Source organism: Ornithorhynchus anatinus, chromosome X3 (assembly GCF_004115215.2).
Source record: "Ornithorhynchus anatinus isolate Pmale09 chromosome X3, mOrnAna1.pri.v4, whole genome shotgun sequence".
Lineage (NCBI taxonomy): Eukaryota > Metazoa > Chordata > Mammalia > Monotremata > Ornithorhynchidae > Ornithorhynchus > Ornithorhynchus anatinus.
The window spans coordinates 22,196,661-22,221,023 of record NC_041751.1 but is presented as its reverse complement, the minus strand read 5'-3'; the positions used below and the strand labels follow the sequence as shown (position 1 = coordinate 22,221,023).

General features: G+C 44.5%; 1 protein-coding gene across 2 annotated transcripts; it reads left to right on the top strand.

Annotated features, from left to right (window-relative positions):
* The first annotated feature begins 3,433 nt into the window (after positions 1-3,433).
* Positions 3,434-24,177, top strand: SSR1 (signal sequence receptor subunit 1). Of its 2 annotated transcripts, XM_029053890.2 has the most exons (9): positions 3,434-3,594; positions 9,342-9,454; positions 12,309-12,396; positions 12,784-13,046; positions 15,493-15,569; positions 15,943-16,021; positions 17,882-17,975; positions 18,681-18,695; positions 22,709-24,177. In XM_029053890.2, the coding sequence occupies exons 1-9, from the start codon at positions 3,516-3,518 to the stop codon at positions 22,774-22,776; spliced, it is 876 nt and encodes a 291-aa protein (XP_028909723.1). In that variant the 5' UTR covers positions 3,434-3,515; the 3' UTR covers positions 22,777-24,177. The 2 variants fall into 2 exon arrangements, with proteins under 2 accessions (XP_028909723.1, XP_028909724.1); XM_029053891.2 differs by lacking the exon at positions 18,681-18,695 and having other exon boundaries at positions 3,435-3,594.
* The last annotated feature ends 186 nt before the right edge of the window (positions 24,178-24,363 follow it).

Genomic DNA, 24,363 nt, shown 5'->3' with positions numbered 1-24,363 from the left:
GCAGGGACTGTCTCTATCTGTTGCCGACTTGTTCATCCCAAGCGCTTAGTACAGTGCTCTGCACATAGTAAGCGCTCAATAAATACTATTGAATGAATGAATGAAGCACAGGGGTTTCACAGTCTAGGTAGGAGGGAGGACAGGTATTTAACTCACATTTTCCAGATGAGGAAACTGAGGCACAAAAAAATTAAATGATGTCCCCAAAGTCACAAAGCAGGTAAGTGGCGGAGCCGGGATTAGAACCCAGGCCCTCTGGCTCCCAGGCCTGTGCTCTCTCCACTAGGCCACGCTGCTCCAAGAGGTAGGCAAGGACTCTGGGGACGAGGCAGGCAGGGGGCTGGGACTCCAGCACTGCTGTGGTGGTCATTTAAACTCCTTGGGATCACCCAGTTAACTTGTGGTGTTGTCAGGGAAGGGAGAAAGTGTGGGGGGGAACGGAAGATGGAGGAAGAGAAAGGAATGTGATGGATGATTCCCAAATCTTCATCTCCCATCCTGCTCTCTCTCCTTCTCTGTGGTCTTGCATTTCCTTCTGCCCTCAGGACAGCTCTACTTGGATGTCCTGCCAACAGCTCAACTTCACATGTCCGAAAAAGGACTTCTCATCTTCCCACCCAAGCCCTGCCCTCTCACTCACTTTCCCATCATTATAGACAGCACCACCATCCTCCCAGTCTCACAAACCCATAAACTTGGCATTATTCTGGAATCATCTCTGCCATTCAACCCACATATTCAGTCTGTCACCATATCCTGTGACAGATCCTTTACCACATCGCTAAAATCCACCCTTTCCTTTCCATCTGCTATCACCTTGATCCAAGCGCTTATCCTATCCTGCCTCTATTACCGCATCAGCCTCCTTGTTGATCTCCCCACCGCCAATGCATACTGCCCAACCTACTTTCTACAAAACCACTCAGTCTATGTTTCCCCTTCCTCAAGAACCTCCAATGCAGATCCACCTCTGCATCAAACAGAAACTCCTTACCATCTCCTTTAAACACAATACACAGTAAGCACTTAACAAATACCACTATTATTATTATTTAAAGCAGTCAATCACCTTGCCTCCTCCTATCCTATCTCGCTGATTTCCTATGACAACCTACCACGCTCACTTCGCTCCTCTAATACCAAGCTATTCACTGTTCCTTGATCTCATCTATCTCTCCACTGACCCCTCGCCTATGTCATGCCTCTGGCCTGGAACTTCCTCCCCCTTCATATCCAACAGACCAGCACTCTCCCCACCTTCAAAGCTTTATTAAAATCACAACTCCTCCAAGAGGCCTTCCCCAAACTAAGCCCTCTTTTCCTCTACTCCCTCTCCCTTCTGCAGCACCCTTGGACTTAGATTTGCGCCCTCTATTCGCCCCACCCTTATGTACATATGTACATTTATGTACGTAACCGTAATGTATTTATATTAATTTCTATCTACCCCCTTGTTGTGGGCAGGGTACATGTCTACCAACTCTGTTATACTGTACTCTCCCAAGGGCTTAGTACAGTGCTCTGCACAGAGTAAGCAGTCAATAAATATGATTGATTGATTGAAAGAGCATGAACTTGGGAGTCACGGAACCTGGGTTCTAATACCAGGTTTGTCATTTGCCTGCTGCGGGCAAATCACTTAACATCTCTATGCTTCCTTTTCCTCATCTGTAAAATGGGTATTCAATACCTGTTCTCCTTCCCACTGAGACTGTGAACCCCATATGAGACTGGGATTGTGTCTGACCTGATTATCTTGTATCTACCCCAGCTCTTAGTACACTCACTGGCGTGCAGTAGGTGCTTAACAAATATCAAAATGATGTTGCTGCTGCTGCTGATGATTATGGTTTCTCCATCACCAGCTAACCCTTTGGGATTAAACATTATTGCATCAATTTTTAAGAGAGGAGGGGAATGTGCGAGTATGATTAAGACAGAAAATCCTAATGGAGAGAGGTGTCCCAAGTCATGCAGAGTGTTTAAAGGGACTTCACAATACACTGGCTTCACAGTACACTACTGCTTCAACCTAAATTGGACAAACTCTTCACTGAAGTTGAAGAACCAACTTCTATTTCTGCAGGCTCCTGCAAAGACTCAAAATCATATTAGAACTTCTCATGTATTTAAAATTGTGATGATGTGCTTTTAATTACTCTAACAAAAAATAAACACAAGTTTTTGAGATATTTATCATTACAATATGTAGCATGTAAAGTAATTTTACATTATTTTTTCCAGGGGTTCTTAAATAAGATAAATTGATAACACATAAATCCTCCAGAAAACATCTCCCACAGTACAGCCTCATTTACAAGGAACATTACCAATCTATATATTGGAGTATGCTGGTATTTAGTTTAAAGTGCTTCCCGTGTGCCAAATACTATATTAAGTCCTGGGGTAGATACATGACAATTAGATCAAACACAGTCCCTGACCCAACCAGAGTTCACAGTTTAAGAAGTAGGAAGAATAGGTATTCCCATTCGTGGCTTAATAATAATAATTGTGGTATTTGTTAAGCACTTACTATGTGCAAAGCACTTTTCTAAGCACTGGGGAATACAAGGTGATCAGGTTGTCCCACGTGGGGCTCCCCTTTTCCATGTACAGTGCTCTGCACATAGTAAGTGCTCAAAGCGTGGCTCAGTGGAAAGAGCACGGGCTTGGGAATCAGAGGTCATGGGTTCGAATCCAAGATCTGCTACTTGTCAGCTGTGTGACTGTGGGCAAGTCACTTAACTTCTCTGTGCCTCAGTGACCTCATCTGTAAAATGGGGATTAAGACTGTGAGCCTCATGTGGGACAACCTGATTACCCTGTATACCCCAGCACTTAGAATAGTGCTCTGCACATAGTAAGCACTTAACAAATACTAAAATTATTATTATTATTTTTTAAATACTATTGAATGAATGAATGAAAATGGGGATGAAGGCTGTGAGCCCCACGTGGGACAACCTGATGACCTTGTATCATCCCCAGCGCTTAGAATGGTGCTTTGCACACAGTAAGCGCTTCACCAACGCCATCACCAGCATGGCTCAGTGGAAAGAGCCCGGGCTTGGGAGTCAGAGGTCATGGGTTCGAATCCCCGCTTTGCCACTTGGCAGCCTTGTGACTGTGGGCAAGTCACTTCACTTCTCTGGGCCTCAGTTCCCTCATCTGTAAAATGGCGATTAAGACTGTGAGCCCCACGTGGGACAACCTGATGACCTTGTATCCTCCCCAGCGCTTAGAACGGTGCTTTGCACATAGTAAGCGCTTCACAAACGCCACCATCACCCTTATTATTATTGCATACTCATTGGCGGCCTGTCCGTCGGCCGGCTGCCCTGCCTGTCAATCTTCCGTCCTTGCTGGGGCAACGGGGAGGCGTGGCCTCGACTATGCCGTGCGCGCCCCGCTCCCTCCCGAGGCCCGGATGTAGGGGGCGGAGGAGCCGCCATTACGGCTGAGGCGCTGACGGCAGCGGAGTCTTCTGAAGCGGCGGAGGTCCCGAAGGCGCCATGAGATTCCTCCCGCGGCTGCTCCTGCTCGCTCTGCTGGTCCTTCCCGCCACCCTGCTCCTCGGGGGCGGCGCCGGAGGTGAGGCAGCTCCTCGGACGGCGGCCCCGAGGCGGGGGTCGCGGAGGAGGGTCGACGCGCCCACTACCCCGCGCTTTCCTCTGTCCCCGGGGTGGGAGAAAAAGAACGGGGAAACGCGGCCTCGCCCCAGCGCGGAGGACAGTGCTCTACACCGAGCAGGGGCCCGGCGTGTGCCTTAGATGGGCGGGACGTGTTCTCGTTTACCTCGGGAGCGGCCGCCGCAAGGCTGACGTGTCACTAGCTCGCAGGCCGGGACCCTTCATTCATTCACTCAGTAGCATTTATTGAGCCCTTACTACGTGCAGAGCACCGTACTAAGCGCTTGGGGTGTACAATTCGGCAACAGATAGAGACGTTTCTTCTTCGCAGTTCCCTCGCCCCCAAATCTCCTGCAGTAGCCCAGCACTCTTTCATTCATTCAATCATTCATTCATTCATTCAGTAGTATTTATTGAGCGCTTCCTATGTGCAGAACACTGTACTAAGCGCTTGGAATGGACAATTCGGCAACAGATAGAGACAGTCCCTGCCCATTGACGGGCTTACAGTCTAATCGGGGGAGACAGACAAAAGCAATAGCAATAAATAGAATCAAGGGGATGTACATCTCATTAAAACAATAGCAATAAATCTGATGGTCTCCTTCTTCAAACTCAAGGACCCGGCTCCAGTTGCCAGTTTCTCCGTTCCTCGATCACTAGGCACGGACAGGTCCCCGGCTCCGCCGCTTGTCAGCCGTGTGACTGTGGGCAAGTCACTTCACTTCTCTGGGCTTCAGTTCCCTCATCTGTAAAATGGGGATGAAGACTGGGAGCCTCACGTGGGACAACCTGATGACCCTGTAGCTACCCCAGCGCTTAGAACAGGGCTCTGCACATAGTAAGCGCTTAACAAATATTATTATTATTCTGCCCCAGATGTTGGGGATAGATTTTTCTGGCTTGTGCCTTAGACTCAGTTCCAGGCCATTCGTTTTATAGTTTGCCCCCTTCATTTTAAGGTGATCGAGTAAATCGCGATAACCGCTATAGGTGGTAGCGGACTTTTTTTTTTTAATAGCATCTATTAAGTGCTTACTATGTGCCAGGCACCGTTCTGAGCACTGGTTCAAGGTAATCAGATTGGACACAGTCCATGTACACATGGGGCTCACAGGCTTAATCCCCATATTATGGATGAGGTAACTGAGGTAAGTGATTTGCCCAAGGTCATGCAGCAGGTAGGTGGCAGAGCCGGGATTAGAACCCAGGTCCTTCTGACCCCTGGGTCCCTGCTCTCTCTACCAGGCCAGAGGAAGGAATAGTACCTAAAGAAATCAGAATAGGAGGGACACAAGGGAGGGAAAGTCAGCAGTGGCCAATGTGCGTGGTCACCAGGGACCTTGTACAATTTGGTTTTTGTAATGAGAAGGGGTGCCATTTCCATTTTCCCTGCCCGCAGTTTATTTTAATCGATCATATTCGTTGAGAGCTTGGAAGAATCCACTATAACGGTGTTGGTAGACATGTTCTGTGTCTGTTTCCCGCTCTGTGGGCTGGGATCGTGCCTACCAATTATATTGTACTCGCCAAACTCTCAGTACAGTGCTTTTCTCACAGGGAGTGCTTGATAAATGCTGTTGGAAGGAAAAATTATTTGGAACAAGGGAGGAACTGGTGGATTAGGAGGGAGTGGGGCCTGGGAAGGGATGGATTTACTTGCAGTGATTGGGCAGGGTGTCGGGTGTGGGGTTTATGGATCTTGGGGTGCACTAACAAATGGAACAGGATGTATTCCCCAGGCCTCCCTAATTGTGGGATAGTCATAACCCTAAATTTGCCTGTACTTTTATGCTCCTCAATCTTTTTTTATTTTTGAGTTTATGAAAACTATTATGTTTTAACAGCAAATTAAAGCCATCTTAAAGTCTATCAAGAATAAAAGTGAATGAATGATGTGAGGCCACTAAGAGTATAGTAGGAATGAAACTTGAAATTGCTGCTACTTTAATTCTGATTGGAAAAATTGTAGATTGTTACTCCTCAGCACCTATGACTAACATAATATAGTATAGTGTTTGGATGAAATTTGCAGAGCTCTTGTGCTTTTTCACTGCCAACATTAAGCAGGCAGGTCAGGAAAGCAGACGCCAATTTTAGGATGCAGGCTCTTTTGCACACTGTTCTTTCTGTTTCCACATGTTCCCCCACATTTTTTTTTTTTTAGTGAATTGCCACATCATCATTCTTCCTGAAATCTTGGCTGGAATCAGTAGTCTGGAAACTGTGTTTACATTCTTACACATAAATGATTAGTATACTCTTTTTTAGTGTACTTCAAGAACCTTAAAAAGATCATTATTTTCCTTTTCATTCAGTCATATTTATTGAGCGCTTCCTGTGTGCAGAGCACTGTACTAAGCGCTTGGAAAGTACAATTTGGATTAAAGCACTCATTCATTGAGTCATATTTATTGAGCGCTTACTATGTGCAGAGCACTGTACTAAGCGCTTGGAATGGACAATTTGGCAACAGAGACAATCCCTGCCCAATAACGGGCTCACAGTCTAAGCGGGGGAGACAGCAAAGCAAACCAGAACAAAACCAAAGAAGTAGTCTGGCGTAGATATCGAGATAAATAGAATCATAAATATATACATATCATTAACAAAATAAATAGAGTAATAAATAACATATACAAATATGCACTGTGCTATGGGGAGAGGAAGGGGGAAGAGCAGAGGGCGGGAAAAGGGAGAATGGGGAGGGGAGAAGGAGCAGAGGGAAAGGGGGGTGCTCAGTTTGGGAAGGCCTCCTGACTTAATCAGCTAGCCCCCCTTGCTGATTTCCTACTACAACCCAGACCTCACACTTTGCTCCCCTAACTCCATCCAACTCACTGTATCTTGATCTGGTCTAGCTCCCTGGCAACCCCTTGCCCATGTCCTGCTTCAAGCTTGGAATTCCCTCCACCTTCCTATCTGGCAGGCCACCATTTTCCCCACCTTCATAACCTTATTAAAATCACATCTCCTCCAAGATGCCTTCTCCCTCTAAGCCTTCATTTCCCCCAATCCCTCTCCCTTCTGTATTGCACTTGGATTTTTACCCTTTAAATACTTGCTATTCACCCCACCCTCAGGCCCACTTATGTACATATAATAATAATGTTGGTATTTGTTAAGCGCTTACTATGTGCCAAGCACTGTTCTAAGCATTGAGGTAGATGCAAGGTAAGCAGGTTGTCCCACGTGGGGTTCACCGTCTTAATCCCCATTTTACAGATAAGGTAATTGAGGCCCAGAGAAGTGAAGTGACTTGCCCAAAGTCACACAGCTGACAAGTGGTGGAGCTGAGATTAGAACCCACAATCTCCAACTTCCAAGCCCGGTCTCTTTCCCAAGCCACGCTGCTTATCCATAATTTATTTTAATGCCTGTCTCCCCTCTGGACTCTAAGCTCCTGGTGGGCAGGGAATGTGTTTACCAACTCTTGCACTTTCCCAAGTGCTTAGTACAGTGTTTTGTACACAGTATGCTCTCAATGCATACCATTGATTGATTAATAATAGTCGTGGGATTTAAGTGCTTACTATATACCAAGCATTGTACTAAGCACTGGGTAGATACCGTTAGATGAGTTAGAGAAGCAGCGTGGCTTAGTAGAAAGAGCCTGGGCTTGGGAGTCAGAGGTCATGGGTTCTAATCCTGCTTCTGCCACTTGTCAGCTGCGTGACTTTGGGCAAGTCACTTAACTTCTCTGGGTCTCAGTTCCCTCATTTGGAAAATGGAGATGAAGTTTGTGAGCCCCACTTGGGACACCCTGATTACCTTGTATCTACCCCAGTGCTTAGAACAGTGCTTTGGGGAAGCAGCATGGCTCAGTGGAAAAGAGCCTGGGCTTCGGAGTCAGAGGTCATGAGTTCGACTCCCGGCTCTGCCACTTGTCAGCTGTGTGACTGTGGGCAAGTCACTTCACTTCTCTGGGCCTCAGTTACCTCATCTGTAAAATGGGGATTAACTGTGAGCCTCACGTGGGACAACCTGATTCCCCTGTATCTCCCCCAGCGCTTAGAACAGTGCTCGGCACGTAGTAAGCGCTTAACAAATACCAACATTATTAACATTGTTATTATTATTTGCACATAGTAAGCGCTTAACAAATGCCATCGTCATTACTCTTAAGTGCTTAAATGGCAGAGTATGCAGATACATGTGCAGAAAGAGTGCGTCAAGTGTGGAGGTGACACAGAAATGCTGAGGTGGTATTATTTGCGAGATGTTACGTGGGGAGAAGAAAAGGTAATTGGGGAAGGCCTCCCAGAGGAGATGGGATTTCAGTTGGAGATTTGAAGGGTGAGGAAGTTCCAGTTAAGAGGAAAGGCATGAGCAAGTGGTCAGAGGTGGAAGAGTCAAGAGGGAAGCATGAAGACTTAGCTAGGTGTAGTGGAATGAGAAAGTGGTTAAGTTGGAGGGAGGTAACTGATGGGATGGGTGCGTTAGAGCCATTGGTCAGGAGTTTCTGTTTGATGTGATGAATAATAATTATGGTATTGATTAAGTGCTTACTATGTGCCAGGCACTGTACTAAGCACTGGAGTAAATATAAGCAAATTGGGTTGGGCACAGTCCCTGTCCCATGTGGGGCTCTCAGTCTTAATTCCCTAAAATGGGAATTTTACCGTTACCAGATCATTAGTTACCAGATGAGGTAACTGAGGCACAGAGAAGTAAATTGACTTGCCCAAGGTCACGCAGCAGACAAGTGGCCGAGCTGAGATTAGAACCCATGACCTTCTGACTTCCAAGCCCACGCACTGTCCACTACACAATGCTGCTTCAATGAGTAACTATATGAGGGTTTTGAGAAGTGGGAATATGTGTCCAGAATGACATGATCCAGATGAGAGAGTGAAGATCAGGGCTGGAGATGGAGATTTGAGGATCATCCGCATAGAGGTACAAATTGAAGCTATGGGAGAGAATGAGTTCTCCAAGGGAGTGGGTGTAGATGGAAAATAGAAAGGGACCTAGAACTGAACCTTGAGGGACCCCCACAGCTGGAGGGGGGGGCGGTAAGGGGAGGCAGAGGAGGAGTCCGCGAAGGAGGCTGAGAATGAACGGCCAGAGAGATGAGGAGAACCAGGAGAGGACAGAGTCAGTAAAGCCAAGATTGGGTAATGTTTCCAGGAGAAAGGGGTGGTCCACAGTGTCAAAGGCAGCTGAGAGATCGAGGGAGATTAAGATGGCGTAGAGGCCGTTGGATTTGGCAAGATGGAGGTCATTGGGGACCTTTGGGAGAGGGGTTTCTGTGGAGGGAAAGGGACGGAAGCCAGATTGGAGGGGGTCAAGGCGAGAAAAGGAGGAGAGGAATTTGAGACAGCAGGTGTAGACATCTCGCTCAAGGAGTTTGGAGAAGAATGGTAGGAGGGAGATGGGTGATAACTGAAGGGAGCCGTGGGGTCAAGGGAGGGGTTTTTTTTTTTAAAATAGGGGAGACTTGGGCGTATTCGAAAGCAGGGGGACGAGGCCATTGGAGAGCCAACGGTTGAATATGGCTGTTAGGGAGGGAAGAAGGGAAGGGGCGAGAGTTTACTCTGCTTATTCATCCACATATCTCTCAATCCATTCTCCTCTTCCTCCTGAATTGCACAACCAAAGATCTGGATGTCGTATCCAGTTTTTTAAAATTTTGGAAAAGGCTTAAGCTCTTCTAAATTGAAAAAAATGATGGAAACATTTAGCACTTCTGTTTTGTCTTGTTGTAAGGGTCACTAGCAGTGGCCCAAGATGCTACAGAAGATGAAGAAGCAGTAGAAGATACGGTGGTTGAAGATGAGGATGATGAAGCAGAGGTTGAAGAAGATGAACCCACAGATTTGGTGAGTGAGTGTTCAGTTATCACTAATATTTTGAATTGAAGCATGAAATCTGGATTCTTCTTTTTGAAGAAACACTTGATTAAGATTTATTTTTGTTTACATGTTTTATATGTACTGTTTGAAAGAGTTTGAAAAAGTATGTGGGATAAAGTATGGTTATCAGATTAACCAGAATTCAAGTGGCTGGTTTTAATTTAACACTGTTAGTGTCTTGAGTTTACCATATGTAAAACTGAACTCATCTTCCTTCCCAAGCCCTCTCTCCTCTCTCTGTCACATCACTATTGACAGTACCACCTTGTCTCTCAAGCCCGCAACCTCTGTCAGTCAATCAGTGGTATTAATTGGGAACTTACTGTGTTAGTACTGTATTCTTGACTCATCTCTCTCCTTCAGTCACCAAATCCTCCTGTTCTTTCTTCACAACATCTCTAGAATCTGCCACTTCCTTTCCATCCAAATCGCCACCATGCTGGTTTGAACACTTGTGTCCCATCTCAGTTACTGGATCAGCCTCCTAGATGATCTCCCTGTTTCCAGGTTTTCGACTCACGAGTTCATACTTTACTCTGCTGCCCGGATCACTTTTCTAAAAACATTGTTGTGTGTGTTCATTCATTGTCGTATTATTGAGCACTTAGTGTGTAGAGCACTGTATTGAGCGCCTGGGAGAGTACAATACAACAATAAACGGATGCTTTCCCTGCCCACAAGGGGTTTACAGTTAGAACGAGGGAGGCAGACATTAATATAGATAAATTACAGATATGTACATAAGTGGTGTGGGGCTGGGAGGGGGGAAGAACGAAGGGAGCCAGTCAGGGTGATGCAGAAGAAAGTGGGATAAGAGGAAATGAGGGGCTTAGGGAAAGCATCTTGGAGGAGATGTGCCCTCAATAAGGTTTTGAAGTAGGGGGGAATAGTTGTCTCGGATCTGGGGAGGAAGGGTGTTCCAGGCCAGAGCAGGACGTGACTCCCCACTCCTCAGAAATCTCTAGTGGTTGACCATCCACTTCTGTGTCAAACAGAAACTCCTTACCATCCGCTTTAAAGTACTTAATCGGCTCTCCCTCACTACTTATCCTCACCCCTCTCCCACTACAAAGCAACCCACACACTTCTCTAATACATCTTTGCCAGCAGGATCTCAGGAGGATACCTCCTGCCTCCTCTCAAAATCCACCCCTTCCTCCTGCACCTCTGACCCCATCCCTTCGCACCTTATCAGAACACTTGCCCCCTCCCTTCTTCCCTCTTTGACCTCCATCTTCACCTGTTCACTCTCTAGTGACTCTTCCCCACTGCTTTCAAACATATATCCCCTATCCTAAAATCATCCTCCCTCAACTCCACGACTCCCTTCAGTTATCTCCCTGTCTTCTGCCAACCACTCGTTTCCAAACTCCTTGAGCAATTTGTCTACATGCACTGCCTCCACTCTCCTCCAATTCTCCCGTTGACCCCCTCCATCAAATTTTTCTGCTCAGAGGTCATTGACAACGTGCTCCTTGCCGAACCCAACAGCCGCTACTCCATCCTAATCCTCCTTGACCTCCCAGCTGCCTTCGATACTGGCCCACCCTCTTCTTCAGGAAACGTTATCCAACCTTGGCTACCCTGAAACTATCTTCTCCTTGTTCTCCTCTTATCGCTCTGGCCACTCATTCTAGAGATGCAGGGTGACTTAGTGGAAAGAGCCCGGGCTTGGGAGTCAGAGGGTGTGGGTTCTAATCTCAGCTCCCGCCACTTGTCTGCTGGGTGAGCTTGGGCAAGCCGCTTAACTTCTCTGTGCCTCAGCTGCCTTCTCTGAAAAATGGGGATTAAGACTGTGAGCCCCACGTGGGACAACCTGGTTACCTTATATCTATCCCAACGTTTAGAACAGTGCTTGGCCCTTAGTAAGCGCTTAACAAATACCATAAAATATATGTTATATATATCATGTAATATATATATAATATCTTGTAATATATATTATATATACACACACATGCGCGCGCGCACACATTCTCCATCTACACCCAATTCCTTGGAAAACTCATTCACTCCCACGGCTTCAACTGCCATCTCCGTGCAGGTAAATTCCCCAAAATACATCTCTAGCCCTTGTTTTTCTCTGTCTCTGCAGTCTCATTTCCTCCAGCCTCTACTTGGATATCCTGTTAATACCTCAGACAGAATCCAAATCCAAAACAGAAGTCATCTTCCTACCCAAACCCTATCCTCTCCCTGACTTTCCCATCACAATGGACGGCACTGTCATCCTCCCTGTCTCAACAAGCCCATACCTTAGCATTATCCTCAGCTCTTCTGCCATTCAACCCACATATTCAATCCGTCAACCATCCTGTCGGTTCAACCTTCACATCCATAAGGCACCACTTACAAGTGACCATTTCTTTCTTGTCCATGACGCATGGGGTTGCGTTGGGTCTTTGGAAGAACATTCTATTCCCAAACAGCATGGAAGAACTGAGTGTGTTTATGTAACAACAATAATAATAATTGTGTTGTTTATTCAACACTTAGTATGTGTCGAGCACTGTACTGAGCGCCAGGGTAGATAGAAGATATTCCAGTTGGACACGGTCTCTGTCCCACATGGAACTCACAGGCTAAGCAGAAGGGAAAACAAGCATTTTGTCCCCATTTTACAGGTAGGTGACTTGCCTTGGGGTTAGGCAGGTCCAGGATGAGAACCCAGGCTTTTGCTCTTTTCACTAGGCCACACTGCTTAAAAGTACAGATCACACATTCAGAATTGACATTGGCTTAGAAGAAGCAACACCTTTTCCTATTAGGTGAAAAAAACATGAGTTTTTTTAATACTAGTAAATGTTTTTGTTGTTCTTAGACGGAAGATAAAGAGGAAGAAGATCTCTCTGGTGAACCTAAAGCCTCACCAAATGCTGATACAACTATCTTGTTTGTAAAAGGAGAAGGTAAAATATAAATATTTCTTCTAAATAAAATTATGTACACACATGAACCCATCCCCCCCCCACCCCCCTGCGTACTATCCTATCTGAAATAAGGAGAGCCATGGTGATAGCCCAGGGTGAGAAAACATCATTTATTTTGATTCACATCCTCTATGTTCTCGAAAGTAGTTTTCTGACAGTGAATCCAGTAGAGTGCTTGGGACAGCTCATTTTGTAGGTTTTTTAGTATTACCAATATTTAGTATTAGTCTTTAGTATTATCATTTCATTATTATTATTAAATATTGATGAAATTTTTGTGCTATACTAGCAAGATGGTTAAAGTAATAATCATTTCATTGGGTATCGGTTGGAAATTTTCAAGTTTTTTCATATTTTATTTTCTAGATTTTCCTGCAAACAACATTGTGAAGTTCCTAGTGGGTTTCACAAACAAGGGTTCCGAAGACTTTGTGGTGGAATCCCTGGATGCCTCTTTTCGCTACCCTCAGGATTACCAATTTTTTATCCAGAATTTTACAGCTCTTCCTCTCAACACTGTGGTGCCACCCCAGAAGCAAGCTACATTTGAGTACTCTTTCATCCCTGCGGAGCCAATGGGTGGACGCCCATTTGGTTTAGTTATCAATCTGAACTACAAGGATGTGAATGTAAGCCTATTGCGTAACTTTTCCTAACTTCTAGTTGAAATCATATCAAAGTAACTTAGGCCCATGCTATTATTCAAGGACTGATAATCCTATTTAGGAAGATCCAGATCTTGCGTTTTAGTCCATCTAAGTTGTTTGCTTTCTGGCCATTTCTGACTTCATTAGTGCTTCCTAGTATTTTCATCCAAGTACTAAGTGTGAGCATCGTTGAAATTTGGCCTTGGCAGCTGTTTCCCCCTCTCCCAAGAATGAGTTTCTTTTGGTAACATCCTGTCACCAGTTCCCCTGGGGCCAGTCTTCTGACTCTTGGACCATCCAAATGGCCAATAGTGTACAGGGGAGCGGGGCAGAGGATCTGAGACCGCACAGGCAGAAACAGGAATTCCGCAAAAAAAACCTAGAGAATCTACCCTTCGGATAACATTATTTGGAATAGTATTGGGCTCTGCTTTGCACATTAGTAAGTTTAGGCCTCGCCAACCGACAGAAAGAATGTCTGCCACATGGGTTTCCCTTCAGTAGGACAGAAATTGCTTCACTGGTTATTGTGAAAGCCCAGACCTTTTTTGAATCAAGGGAGACTCCACTAACGTCATAACCTTCTTGTTTCTGACACCTTCTTACCTTGTTTCTGTGTCTGGTAAGAGGAAAAGAGTGAAAATTCAGCCACCTCAAAGCTCACTTCTGCTCAGAAAAGCACTACTCTTCAGCTGTGAAGTTCCCTTATCACGTGACTAGGAAACCAGCACTCTTCTCATCTTCAAAGCCCTACTAAAATCACGTCTCCAGGAGGCCTTCCTTAACTAATCTCTCCCCTCCCCACTTTTTTTTCCCCCTCCCTACTGGATCACCACAGACTTCAGTTCGTACCCCTTAAGCACCGAAGGGCTACTGAGGAGTTGTTAATTTCTTGCTAGCCTAGCTTGGTGGTCATGCAGTCAGGGACCGACTTCAGAAATGGAATGGGGTGTTGATGATAACTGTGGCATTTGTTAAGCGCCTACTATGAAGTTAGGCATAGTCCCTGTCTCACATGGGACTCCGTCTTGCTGATGAGGTAACTGAGGCCCAGAGAAGTGAAATGACTTGCCTAAGGTCACACAGACAAGTGGAAGAGCTGAGATTAGAGCCCAGTTCCTTCTGACTCCCAGGCCCATCATCCCAGCTCCATCACTTGACTGCTCTGTGACCTTGGGAAAGTCACTTAATTTCTCTGGGCCTCAGTTACCTCATCTCGTGGCTAGCACGGGCTTGGGAGTCAGAGGTCGTGGGTTCTAATCCCGGCTCCACCACTTGTCAGCTGTGTGACTTTGGGCAAATCACTTGACTTCCCTGGGCCTCAGTTACCTCATCTGTAAAATGGGGATTAAGACTGTGAGCCCCACGTGGGACAACCTGATCACCTTGTATCTCCCCCAGCACTTAGAACAGCGCTTGGCACATAGTAAGCACTTAAATGCCATCATCATCATTATTATTATTATTATCTGAAAAATGAGGATTAAGACTGTGAGCCCCATGTGGGACAGGGATTATGTCCAACACAGTTATCTTGTATCTATCCCAGCGCTCAGAACAGTGCTTGACACATAGTAAGCGCTTAACAAGTCTTGTCTTAGGCCAACGAGTAGTCTCCGACCCGTAGCGATGCCATGGGCACATCTCTCCCAGAGTGCCCCATTTCCACTCATCCTGGTAGCGTATCCATAGGGTTTTCTTGGTAAAAATCCAGCAGCGTGGCTCAGTGGAAAGAGCCTGGGCTTCAGAGTCAGAGGTCATGGGTTCGACTCCTGCCTCTGCCACTTGTCAGCTGTGTGACTGTGGGCAAATCACTTCACTTCTCTGTGCCTCAGTTACCTCATCTGTAAAAATGGGGATTAACTGTGAGCCTCATGTAGGACAACCTGATTACCCTGTATCTACCCCAGCGCTTAGAAGAGTGCTCTGCACATAGTAAGTGCTTAACAAATACCAACATTATTATTAAACTATGGAAGTGGTTTACCAGTCCCTCCTTCAGTGCGGTAACCTTGAGTCTCCATCCTCGACTCTCTCCCATGCGATGCTGTCCGGCACAGGTGAGTGTTGACTTGTAGCAGAATGCCTTCTACTCGGTAGCCACTGCCCAAGCTAGAAATGGAATGGATATGCCTCTGCTTGACTCTCCTGCCCATAGTTGAGGCTGTTAATAGTACTGGAAACTGTCCAGGTGAGCCCCTGAAAGAGGCTTAACAGCCATCATTATAATTATACCATGCTGCTTCTGTCAGGGATGTCTGTGATGTCAAGGATGGCACTGGTTTTCTTGAGCCCTGGCTGGATGTGCTTTTGTTCCTCAAATACATGCGCCACGAGATCCCCTGTTGTCTTGCAGGTGTGCAATATACTGGAATAATAAAGATTTGAGGGGGCGGGGAAGCATTAAACCTTTTTGTTATTTAAACAGGGGAATGTTTTCCAAGATGCTGTCTTCAATCAAACAGTCACCATTGTTGAAAAAGAGGATGGGTTGGATGGAGAAACGTAAGACAAATTTTGCATTTATAAGATGGTTTTGATTGCCTATGACAGTAAGGCTCTGTCTTCATCAAATTAAACCGAGAAGAAACAGCTGGAAGTTGAGAGAGAGAATTCTTCATGGAGTTATTTATTTTAAAACTTAAATGTCACTAAGCTTTAAATCTATCACATATAAAAGTATAAAATACTCTTCTTTTGGCTAATGTATTTTACCGGGACACTAGGCATCTTAACGAGGTTAAAGACAATGTGTTAAATGCCATATCTTTGTCTTTAAATTCCTTATTTTTTGCCAGTTATTTGAGAATGTAGCTTATTGTAGTAGAGTAGGTTCATCTTTTTATGTTTACATTTGTTTTTCCTCTTTTTGAATAAGGATCTTCATGTACATGTTCCTTGCTGGACTTGGGTTACTTGTCATTGTTGGTCTGCATCAACTTCTAGAATCTAGGAAGGTAATTATTTATTTTTTGATAGTAACATTAGTGAATGAAAAGTCACCTCAACAGCATTGAGAATTAAAAATGCTTGTTCATTAAATTCAGTATAAAGCTTATTTCACTTACATGTGAGGTAGAGATTTGGGATTTTGGGGGTCTTTAAATTGTATGGGAGAGAAACTAGGGTGAATTAGGTTAGTTTCTTCAGAATTGATATCTCTTATTTGTGAAATCAGTCAATCGGTGCTAGCTATTGAATTCTTACTAAGGGCATAGCAATGTCTTAAGTGGTTGGGAGAGGACAATTTAGTAGAGTGGGTAGACACTATCTCCTTGCCCACAAGGAGCTTATAGTCTAATGGGGGAGATGGACATTAAAATAAGTTACAGATAGGAGAAGTAAAAGAGTAGACGGATATATGTGCACATAAGTGCTGTGGGGATGCGGTGAGTGTCGAAATGTGTAAGGGATCCTTACCCAAATGCATAGGTGATAGTTTTTATTGAGTGCTTACTATGTACAGAGCACTGTGCTAAGGGCTTGGAATGTACAATTCGGCAACAGATAGAGACAATCCCTGCCCATTGACGGGCTTACAGTCTTAGGTTATGCAGGGAAAGGTGAATAAAGTGGGGAAATGTTGGGGGTAGTCTCTTTTTTTTTCATTGACTGACCTTCTAGACCCCACTACTATCCTTCATGTCTCACAAGCCTGTAACCTTGACCTTGACCTTGACCCCTCTCTCTCATTCAACCCACATATTCAATCCGTCACTAAATCCCGTTGGTCCCATCTTGATAACATCGCTAAAATCTGCCCTTTCCCCTCCATACAAACTACTACCATGTCAATACAGTCACTCATCCTACCCCTGCCTGGATTGCTGTTTCATTTTTCTACAAAACCATTCAGGACATGTCACCCCACTCCTCAAAAAACTCCAGGGGTTACCCATCCACCTCCGCATCAAACAAAAACTCCTCACCATTGGCTTTAAAGCACTCAGTTACCTTGCTCCCTCCTACCTCACTTCGCTACTCTCCTGATACAACCCAGCCTGCACACTTGGCTCCTCTAATGCTAACCTTCTCACTGTGCCTCCTTCTCATCTATCTCGCCGCCAACTCCTCGCCCATGTCCTGCCTCTGGTTTGGAACCCCCTCCCTCCCCAAATCCGACAGACACTTACTCTCCCTGTCTTCAAAGCCTTATTGAAGGCACATCTCCTCGAAGAGGCCTTCCCTGACTAAGCCCCCCTACCTTCTCCCACGCTCTTCTACGTCACCCTTTGTTCTTCCCCTCTCCCAGCCCCACAACACTTATGTACATATCTGTAATTTATTTAATGTCTGTCTCCCCGGTCTAGACTGTAAACTTGTTGTGGGCAAGGAATGTGTCTGTTGTACTCTTCCAAGCATGTAGTTCAGCACACACACTTACTAAATAAAATTGAATGAATTAATTTTTTTTAAATGTGCAGAGCCTTTTTTCCTAAGTTCTCCTATTAAGCTTATACTAATTAACCACTGGGTAACATAATTCTTGCCTTGGATTCAGTAGTCTGGAGGCAAAGGTAACTTTAACGGGTTTAATACTCGATAATCATCATGATGCTTTTAATAAACCATTTAATCCTCAACTCTCCGCCCGTATATGTTTCTGTGTATCGTTGACGGGGAAGTTCAACTATGTGGGGTGTGTGGCTGAAAAAGCCACTGTGCAGTCCACAGTCCCGGCCACATTGGGCACACAAAAAGATTGTCCTTTGTTGTGATGCACTTAACGTCTGTAACACCTGATGCCATTTTGTGTGTCTGTGAAGTGGGAAAGTTGCTGATTTCATGTAATGTTTTGAATTGTCTCTTTTCTTCAGAGGAAGAGGCCAGTACAGAAAGTAGAAATGGGTACCTCAAATCAGAACGATGTTGATATGAGCTGGATTCCTCAGGAAACTTTAAATCAAATCAGTAAGTAATCGTAAATACCTTGGAATTATTTTATGTTTTAAAATGCTTCCTGTGACTTACCTAATGTACCGAGTGAAGGAAACAAGCCAGCTTTTCCTAACAGGAATTCTGGGATCTTGTGCAGGAATGCAGTGATAAGCCTTCAAAGAATAAATGGGCTTATTGACTAAGAATGGCACATCTCATTAGAGAAGCAGCATGGCGCAGTGGATAGAGCATGGACCTGGGAGTCAGAAGGTCATCGGTTCTAATCCTGGCTCCGCCACTTGTCAGTTGTGGGACATTGGACAAGTCCCTTCACTTCTTTGTGCCTCAGTTACTTCATCTGTAAAATGGGAATTGAGACTGTGAGTCCCACGTGGGACATGGACTGTGCCAAACCCAATTTGCTTCTGTCCACCCCAGCACTTAGTACAGTGCCTGGCACAAAGTAAGTGCTTAACAAATAGTATTATTATTATCATTATTATTATTTCAGCAATGTCCTAGATCTTATAGTGAGCATTGCAGGATCAGAATCAATGCCCCTTTCTGTTTGGCTTCCTAAATTATAAAAAATAGTAATATGGGGTATAAACACTAAACACCCAGTTTTACATTTCTTTAGAGAACATGAATCTGAATTCTATATATAACTTAAGATTGTGTGAACCTATATATTACTAATCTTTTTGCTGTCTTTGTTTTTCTTTTCTGCTGCTTCAGTGCACAGTAGAAGAGGTGAGGAAATGACATATTGTTGATGGTGTTTGTTGTAGTAATGGGAGCTCTTCCCGAATATCAACATATTAATTGAACTAATTGCAAACTTCTAACTCAAGATTGCATGCGGTTTTCCACCAATAATTTGGTACAGGGTATTGACCAAATTACCAGAATTTCTGGAAAGCTATAACTTTTAATTTGAGATGTTTGGGCTTGGTGATCTACAATTTTGCTATTCTTACAAGTTTGGAATCTTCCCTCTAGCAGAAGAACATTTCCTATTAAGGTTTGCCTTAAATTTGGTGATTTAGCCCAGAGCTTCCCTTCTGTAATCGCTAGTGTGTGTTCTATTTCGAATGTCACTGGGTATGCATGGGTACCCCCCATTCTTAGGAGAGTTTCCCTGTGTGCACAGTTACATCCAACATGCGGAGCCCTGAAAATTTGGGGGCAAACCTGAAAACCAGTCAGATAGAATAGAAAGTCATCTTGCCCCAACACAAAAGAGTGTCTATGCAGCCGGCCTGCCAAAATTTTTTGTTTGGAACTCTGGAGTGGCGCGTGGCGGGATTTGGGCAGTGGGGAGGAGGGGAAGGAGATGGGAAAAAAAAGAGTGAGGAGAAGCAGGAAGGAGGGAAAGAAAGAAAAAGGTATCTGCAGTGTCTCTTCGTTGCTGCCACTTACCAACTGCCAGAGCTAGACGCAAAAGACTACTCATCCCCCAAGCCCCTTAGCAAGGAGCTGCACCAGCCTAACCCTGCTCGCCTACCTCACCCTGCCGTCTGATCTGCCCAAGCCTGCAGGAGGGTGAGGGTGGGGCATGGGGATGGGGAAAGTTTTAAAGCTCCAGAGAGCCTGGGGTAGTTGAACATGGGTGATGTGGAGGTGAGAGGAGCCTCCTATGCCCAGTAAGGATGAGAATAGTGGTAATGTCATCCTCCTGCTGGTAGGAGGCAGGCAAAAGGCGTAAAGCCAGCATCTTGGCCCCACCTCCACTCTGTTTCTGGTTCCAGGGCTCTGAACTGGCTAGTTGTGTAGCTGACCATCCTACCCAGAAAGCTATGGGGGACAATCTAGTGCCTTTATTCCCTCTAGTACCAACTTCAGGTGGCCAATGCCCTCTTTTCCCTTCTTCACCCAAGGGTGTCCCTTTTTGGGTTGGGGGGGTGCCAGGGAATTTAAGTGGGGGGTAGGTAAAAGCTAATCAGATTGGATATAGTCCATGTCCCACTTGGGGCTCACAGTCTTAATCCCTGTTTTACAAATGAAGTAACTAAGGTGCAGAGAAGTGACTTACCTAAGGTCATTCAGCAGACTCTAGATTGTAAATTTGTTGTGGGCAGGGAATATGCTTATTGTTATATTGTACTCTCCCAAGGGCTTAGTACAGTCCTCTGCGCTCAGTAAATACAATTGAATGTAACTGGCAGTCAGGATTAGAACCCAGTTCCTTCTGACTCCCAGGTTCTTGCTTCTGAGCATTTAGAATTTTGGCAAGTTCTATTGCTTGGCATTTTCGGTCATAAGTGCTACCATTCCCCAGAGGAGGGTAGTGTAGAAAAGCCCTGGAACAGCAGCTCATTACAGTCCAAACACCTTTATTCCCACTCCCTGCTGAGAGATTCCAACACCTGTCCGCAGGGCCAAGCGCTGAGTTCTTGTTACCTACAAATATGACTTTTTACAGCTTTGTCCATTTACAGAACCCCTCCCCCAAGGCCATGCTGGCTCAAAAATCCTCCCGGGCTTTCCATGCTGGGCCACCAGTTTGTTCCAGTAGTCAGTCAGTGGTCGCTGCCATCAGAGTACACTGCTCCTGGTGGGACAACCTGATTGCCGTGTATCTACCCCAGTGCTTAGAACAGTGCTTGGCACATACTAAGCACTTAATAAATTCCAACATTATTATTATAGCGCTCAGTAAATAGGATTGAATGAATAAATAAGGATGGAGTAGAGGCTCTTGGATTTGGCAAGAAGGAGATCATCAGTGACCTTTGAGGGGGCCGTTTTTGTGGAGTAAAGGGGGCCGAAGCCAGATTGGAGGGGGTCAAGGAGGGAATTGGAGGAGAGGAACTGGAGACAGCAGGTGTAGACAGCTCACTCGAGCTCGGAGAAGAAAGGTAGGAAAGTGATGGGGCGATAACTGGAGGGAGCCATGGAGTTGTCACCCAGGGATGGGTTCGTTCAGGAATTGGCGTGACGGGAGAGAGAGAGAGACCAGGGACAGAGTTTTATACAAAATATATTCGATGAGGCAAATTGAATTATATGATTATTTTGGATGTGGCAAATTGAACCTCCTTTTGGGAGGCCCCTTGGGGAGGAATATGATTAATGATATTGGAGCTTCCCTGTCGGGAGGAATATACATGTGTTACTCGCATGTGGTAAAACACCTAGGTCCCACTCATGAGGAATTCACCTATATTTTATTCACACGTGGTGAGGCAGCTAGCTACCACCTACAAACGCACCCCTCCCAGGAGGAATCCATTTATGCGTTACACACCCGTGGCGAAGCGCCCTAGCATCCAGCCCCATGAGCGTTCAAGTGCTTAATGCAATGCTCTGCACATAGTAAGCACTCAGTAAATACTATTGAATGAATGACACTCACCCATCCCATGGCTCCTGTCACTTGGTACAGGCAGAGTGGGCATCCCATGCTCTGGGCATAGGGGACAGGCAGCTGGGTGCTGCAGGTCTGGATCTGCTACCCAGAAGGTCAGAGGCTGCAGGTATTTATTACCTGTGCTCCTAGGCCATTCCACCCTCTGGCCTCAGTTTATCCATTTTCCCACCCTCCCCCTCCCCCATACCTAATTTGATTAGCACGGGATTGAGGGACATCTTCTGTATTCCTGGCTTGTGCTGTCAATCTAGAGGCTTTGGTTGTGTCCCACCGGCACTTCCGAGTTCTGCCTTGCTGGGTCGGACAGTGACGAGATAGCATTTGACCTTGAGAATGGTGGGTATCCTGGGTTCACCTTGGGACATGAGTCCAGGGAGGGGTTTTTTGTTTTGTTTTTGTTTTGTTGTGGTTTTTTTTTTAGGATAGGGGAGACATGTTTGAAAGCAGTAGGCAAGATTCCTTCGGAGAATAAACAGTTGAAGGTGATGGTCAGAGGGGGATGAAAGACAGCATCTGTCACCTGTCTGCTTTATTTGGCTGAAATATTAAATATAGTTAGATGAACAGTTTCTTTAAAGCATGTTTTTTATATAGAAGTTCAATTTAAACCTCCATTCAGCTGTAAAATTATAACTATAGGATTGTAGTTTAACTCTCTTACTAATTGAAAAACCCTGTTTGTTTTCCGTTTAGGCAGTTCCTAGAAAGTTAAAATATGCATTTTCCTTCCTTTGATAACTTTCTACTATTAAGGGCTAACATTAATTATGTACTGCATGTCTGTGATGCAATAAGAAAAACTTGGACAATAAGGCAAGACCAAAGTTGCCACTGCCTAGTCCCTCTCTCTAGGCATGATCTTGGGTGTTATGGGAGAGGGGAGAGGAGCTTACATGTCATCACTGCTAGAGAGATCTTCTGAGGTATCTAGTTGCCATTGTTATGGGGATGGGCAAAGGAGAAATTTTTTTTAAAAAAAGAACACCACTTGGCTCAATGAGCTCCCAGATATCCTTCCAGTACTTTAAAGGCACTTTTCCTCACTTCCTTTGGCTTCTTTTTTCCAGTTAAATAATTAGATTGCTGAGGAGGGCACATAAAACCACTAAGGCCAGTCTGTTTTCACTTAAATGAAATAGTTTGCCTTTGTTTAAAAATAGGATTATATCTTAAAGGATGGAATTCCTCCAAACCGCAATTTAAAAAGTGCCTTTTATTTCTAGGAGGCCATCGTCTTCTATGAGTGTTTCTGTAAAAATAAATAAATAAAAAATAATATGGCAATCTTTATCTTCGGTGGAAGCTAAACTCGGGTGTACATGATATGTCCCTTTTTTTTTTTTTTGACACTTTAAGCAGCTGTTAATTCAGTTTCCTTCTTCTCTCCTTGCAGATAAAGCTTCACCGAGACGGTTGCCCCGGAAAAGAGTACAGAAAAGAGCGGTGGGCTCAGATGAGTAAATCCTAATTTGTGCAGCAATTCAACCTTTACTAAACTTGTCCTCGTTTTTTGGGCCTGATGGGAATTTGTGCAGAGAAGCCATATCCACATATGAGGAAACTACAACTTCAAACAAAGTTCAAACTACAAACTACAAGAACTACAAGTTCAAACAACGTTTGCACTGAGCAATCAGAATCTGTGACGTTAACATTGCTGTAAACGCACTGCATTTCTTTTTGTAAAGAAACAAATTTGGGTTTTTTAAACCTTGAGATATGTGGATGTGTAAGCGATGGGTCTTAACAGGATCATTGGTATGCTACCTAAAATGTGCCTTTGGAGTACTAAAGTTTCTGATTTGTTTTTCCGGAAAACTTAATGAGATGGTATAAGAAGTTTCTCCTGATGGTATAAGAAGTTTTTCCTTTTATTGTCAGAAGTTATGCAACAAAATAAACCATCAGCTCTTCTATTTGAATAGTTCCCATAGTTCCTAATTTAGTAACAGTGGCACAAGTTTTCTAGGTTTTTTGGTCTTTTTTTTTTTTAAACACTGTGTAGCTAGGCCAAGGAAGGAAACTGCTTTTAGCAATATAATATTTTGGGGGTTTTTTTGCTGTTGTTTACTGTAATGTGTGTATTGAGAAAACTTCTTTATCCTGGTCACATGAGTTAGCATGGATATGGGATTTCTCCAGCAATAAATTTGTGAAGCATGACAATTTCTCCTGAAATTGGTATATAAGGAATAATTTTTTTTAAGCAAGTGGAGAAAATAGCACAGTAATGTGTGCTGGATCATTTTGTCTGCCTTAGTTATGTTGCCTGTGACCAGAGAAATAGCTGTTGAAAGATTTTTAGGCCTCTTCAGTATTTATAAATATGGGAAGATTTTTCCCTGAAAAAACTCTCTCATGTGGAAATTGCATTATGTGTAACTGAACACTTGAGAGAGTTTCCCAAACTGTATTTTGAACAGGGGCTCAAACTGCAGTACGAAGAAAAACACTTGAGATTTCTTTCCAACTAGTGTCATAAATGTGAATGAGTACCAGCAAACTGTTTAGGGTTCTTTTTGTTTAGTTTCTTTTTTTGTTTGCTTATGAAGAGCAAGTTCCCTGTCCCCGCTTCTGTCCCCCTCCTCTCCTGGCATATCTTATAGGTAGTTTTTTTTAGGTGTACTTTAATTTTACCTGCAAAATCTTTGTAGTAAAAAATACTTGCTAATGTACTGGAAATTTAACTCTGACATGTTGGGCCTCAATTTGTTTTTTTGTTTTTTTAATTCGGCCTTAGTTCTTTGAACATAACAGGCACGGGTGCTTTACTCCATGGCCTGGTTTGAAGGTCATTTGTTTCTTGTCACTACGGCTGTTGGGATTGACTGAATAAAGGCTGAAGCTAAAGGAAGAAAATGACTACCGTGAAGCTGTTTTTCCCTCTATCCCTCTTAGTAGGTGCAGGAACATGGAGGCTTAGTTGTTGGTCCGTGTAGTTTAGCGCTCTTCCCTCTTGTCCCAGTTTCCTTTTTTCCAGCTGCTCTCCTATCCTTTTCTGAAAGAACTGAACATCTGAATCAGTGACAGATAATATTTTCAGAGTCA

Excerpts from the sequence above, each read along its gene's own strand:
- SSR1 (XM_029053890.2), top strand. The coding sequence starts at position 3,516 with ATGAGATTCCTCCCGCGGCTGCTCCTGCTCGCTCTGCTGGTCCTTCCC. Across the intron at positions 3,595-9,341 it reads CCTCGGGGGCGGCGCCGGAG|GGTCACTAGCAGTGGCCCAA; the intron begins GTGAGGCAGCTC and ends TCTTGTTGTAAG. Across the intron at positions 15,570-15,942 it reads GATGGGTTGGATGGAGAAAC|GATCTTCATGTACATGTTCC; the intron begins GTAAGACAAATT and ends TTTTTGAATAAG.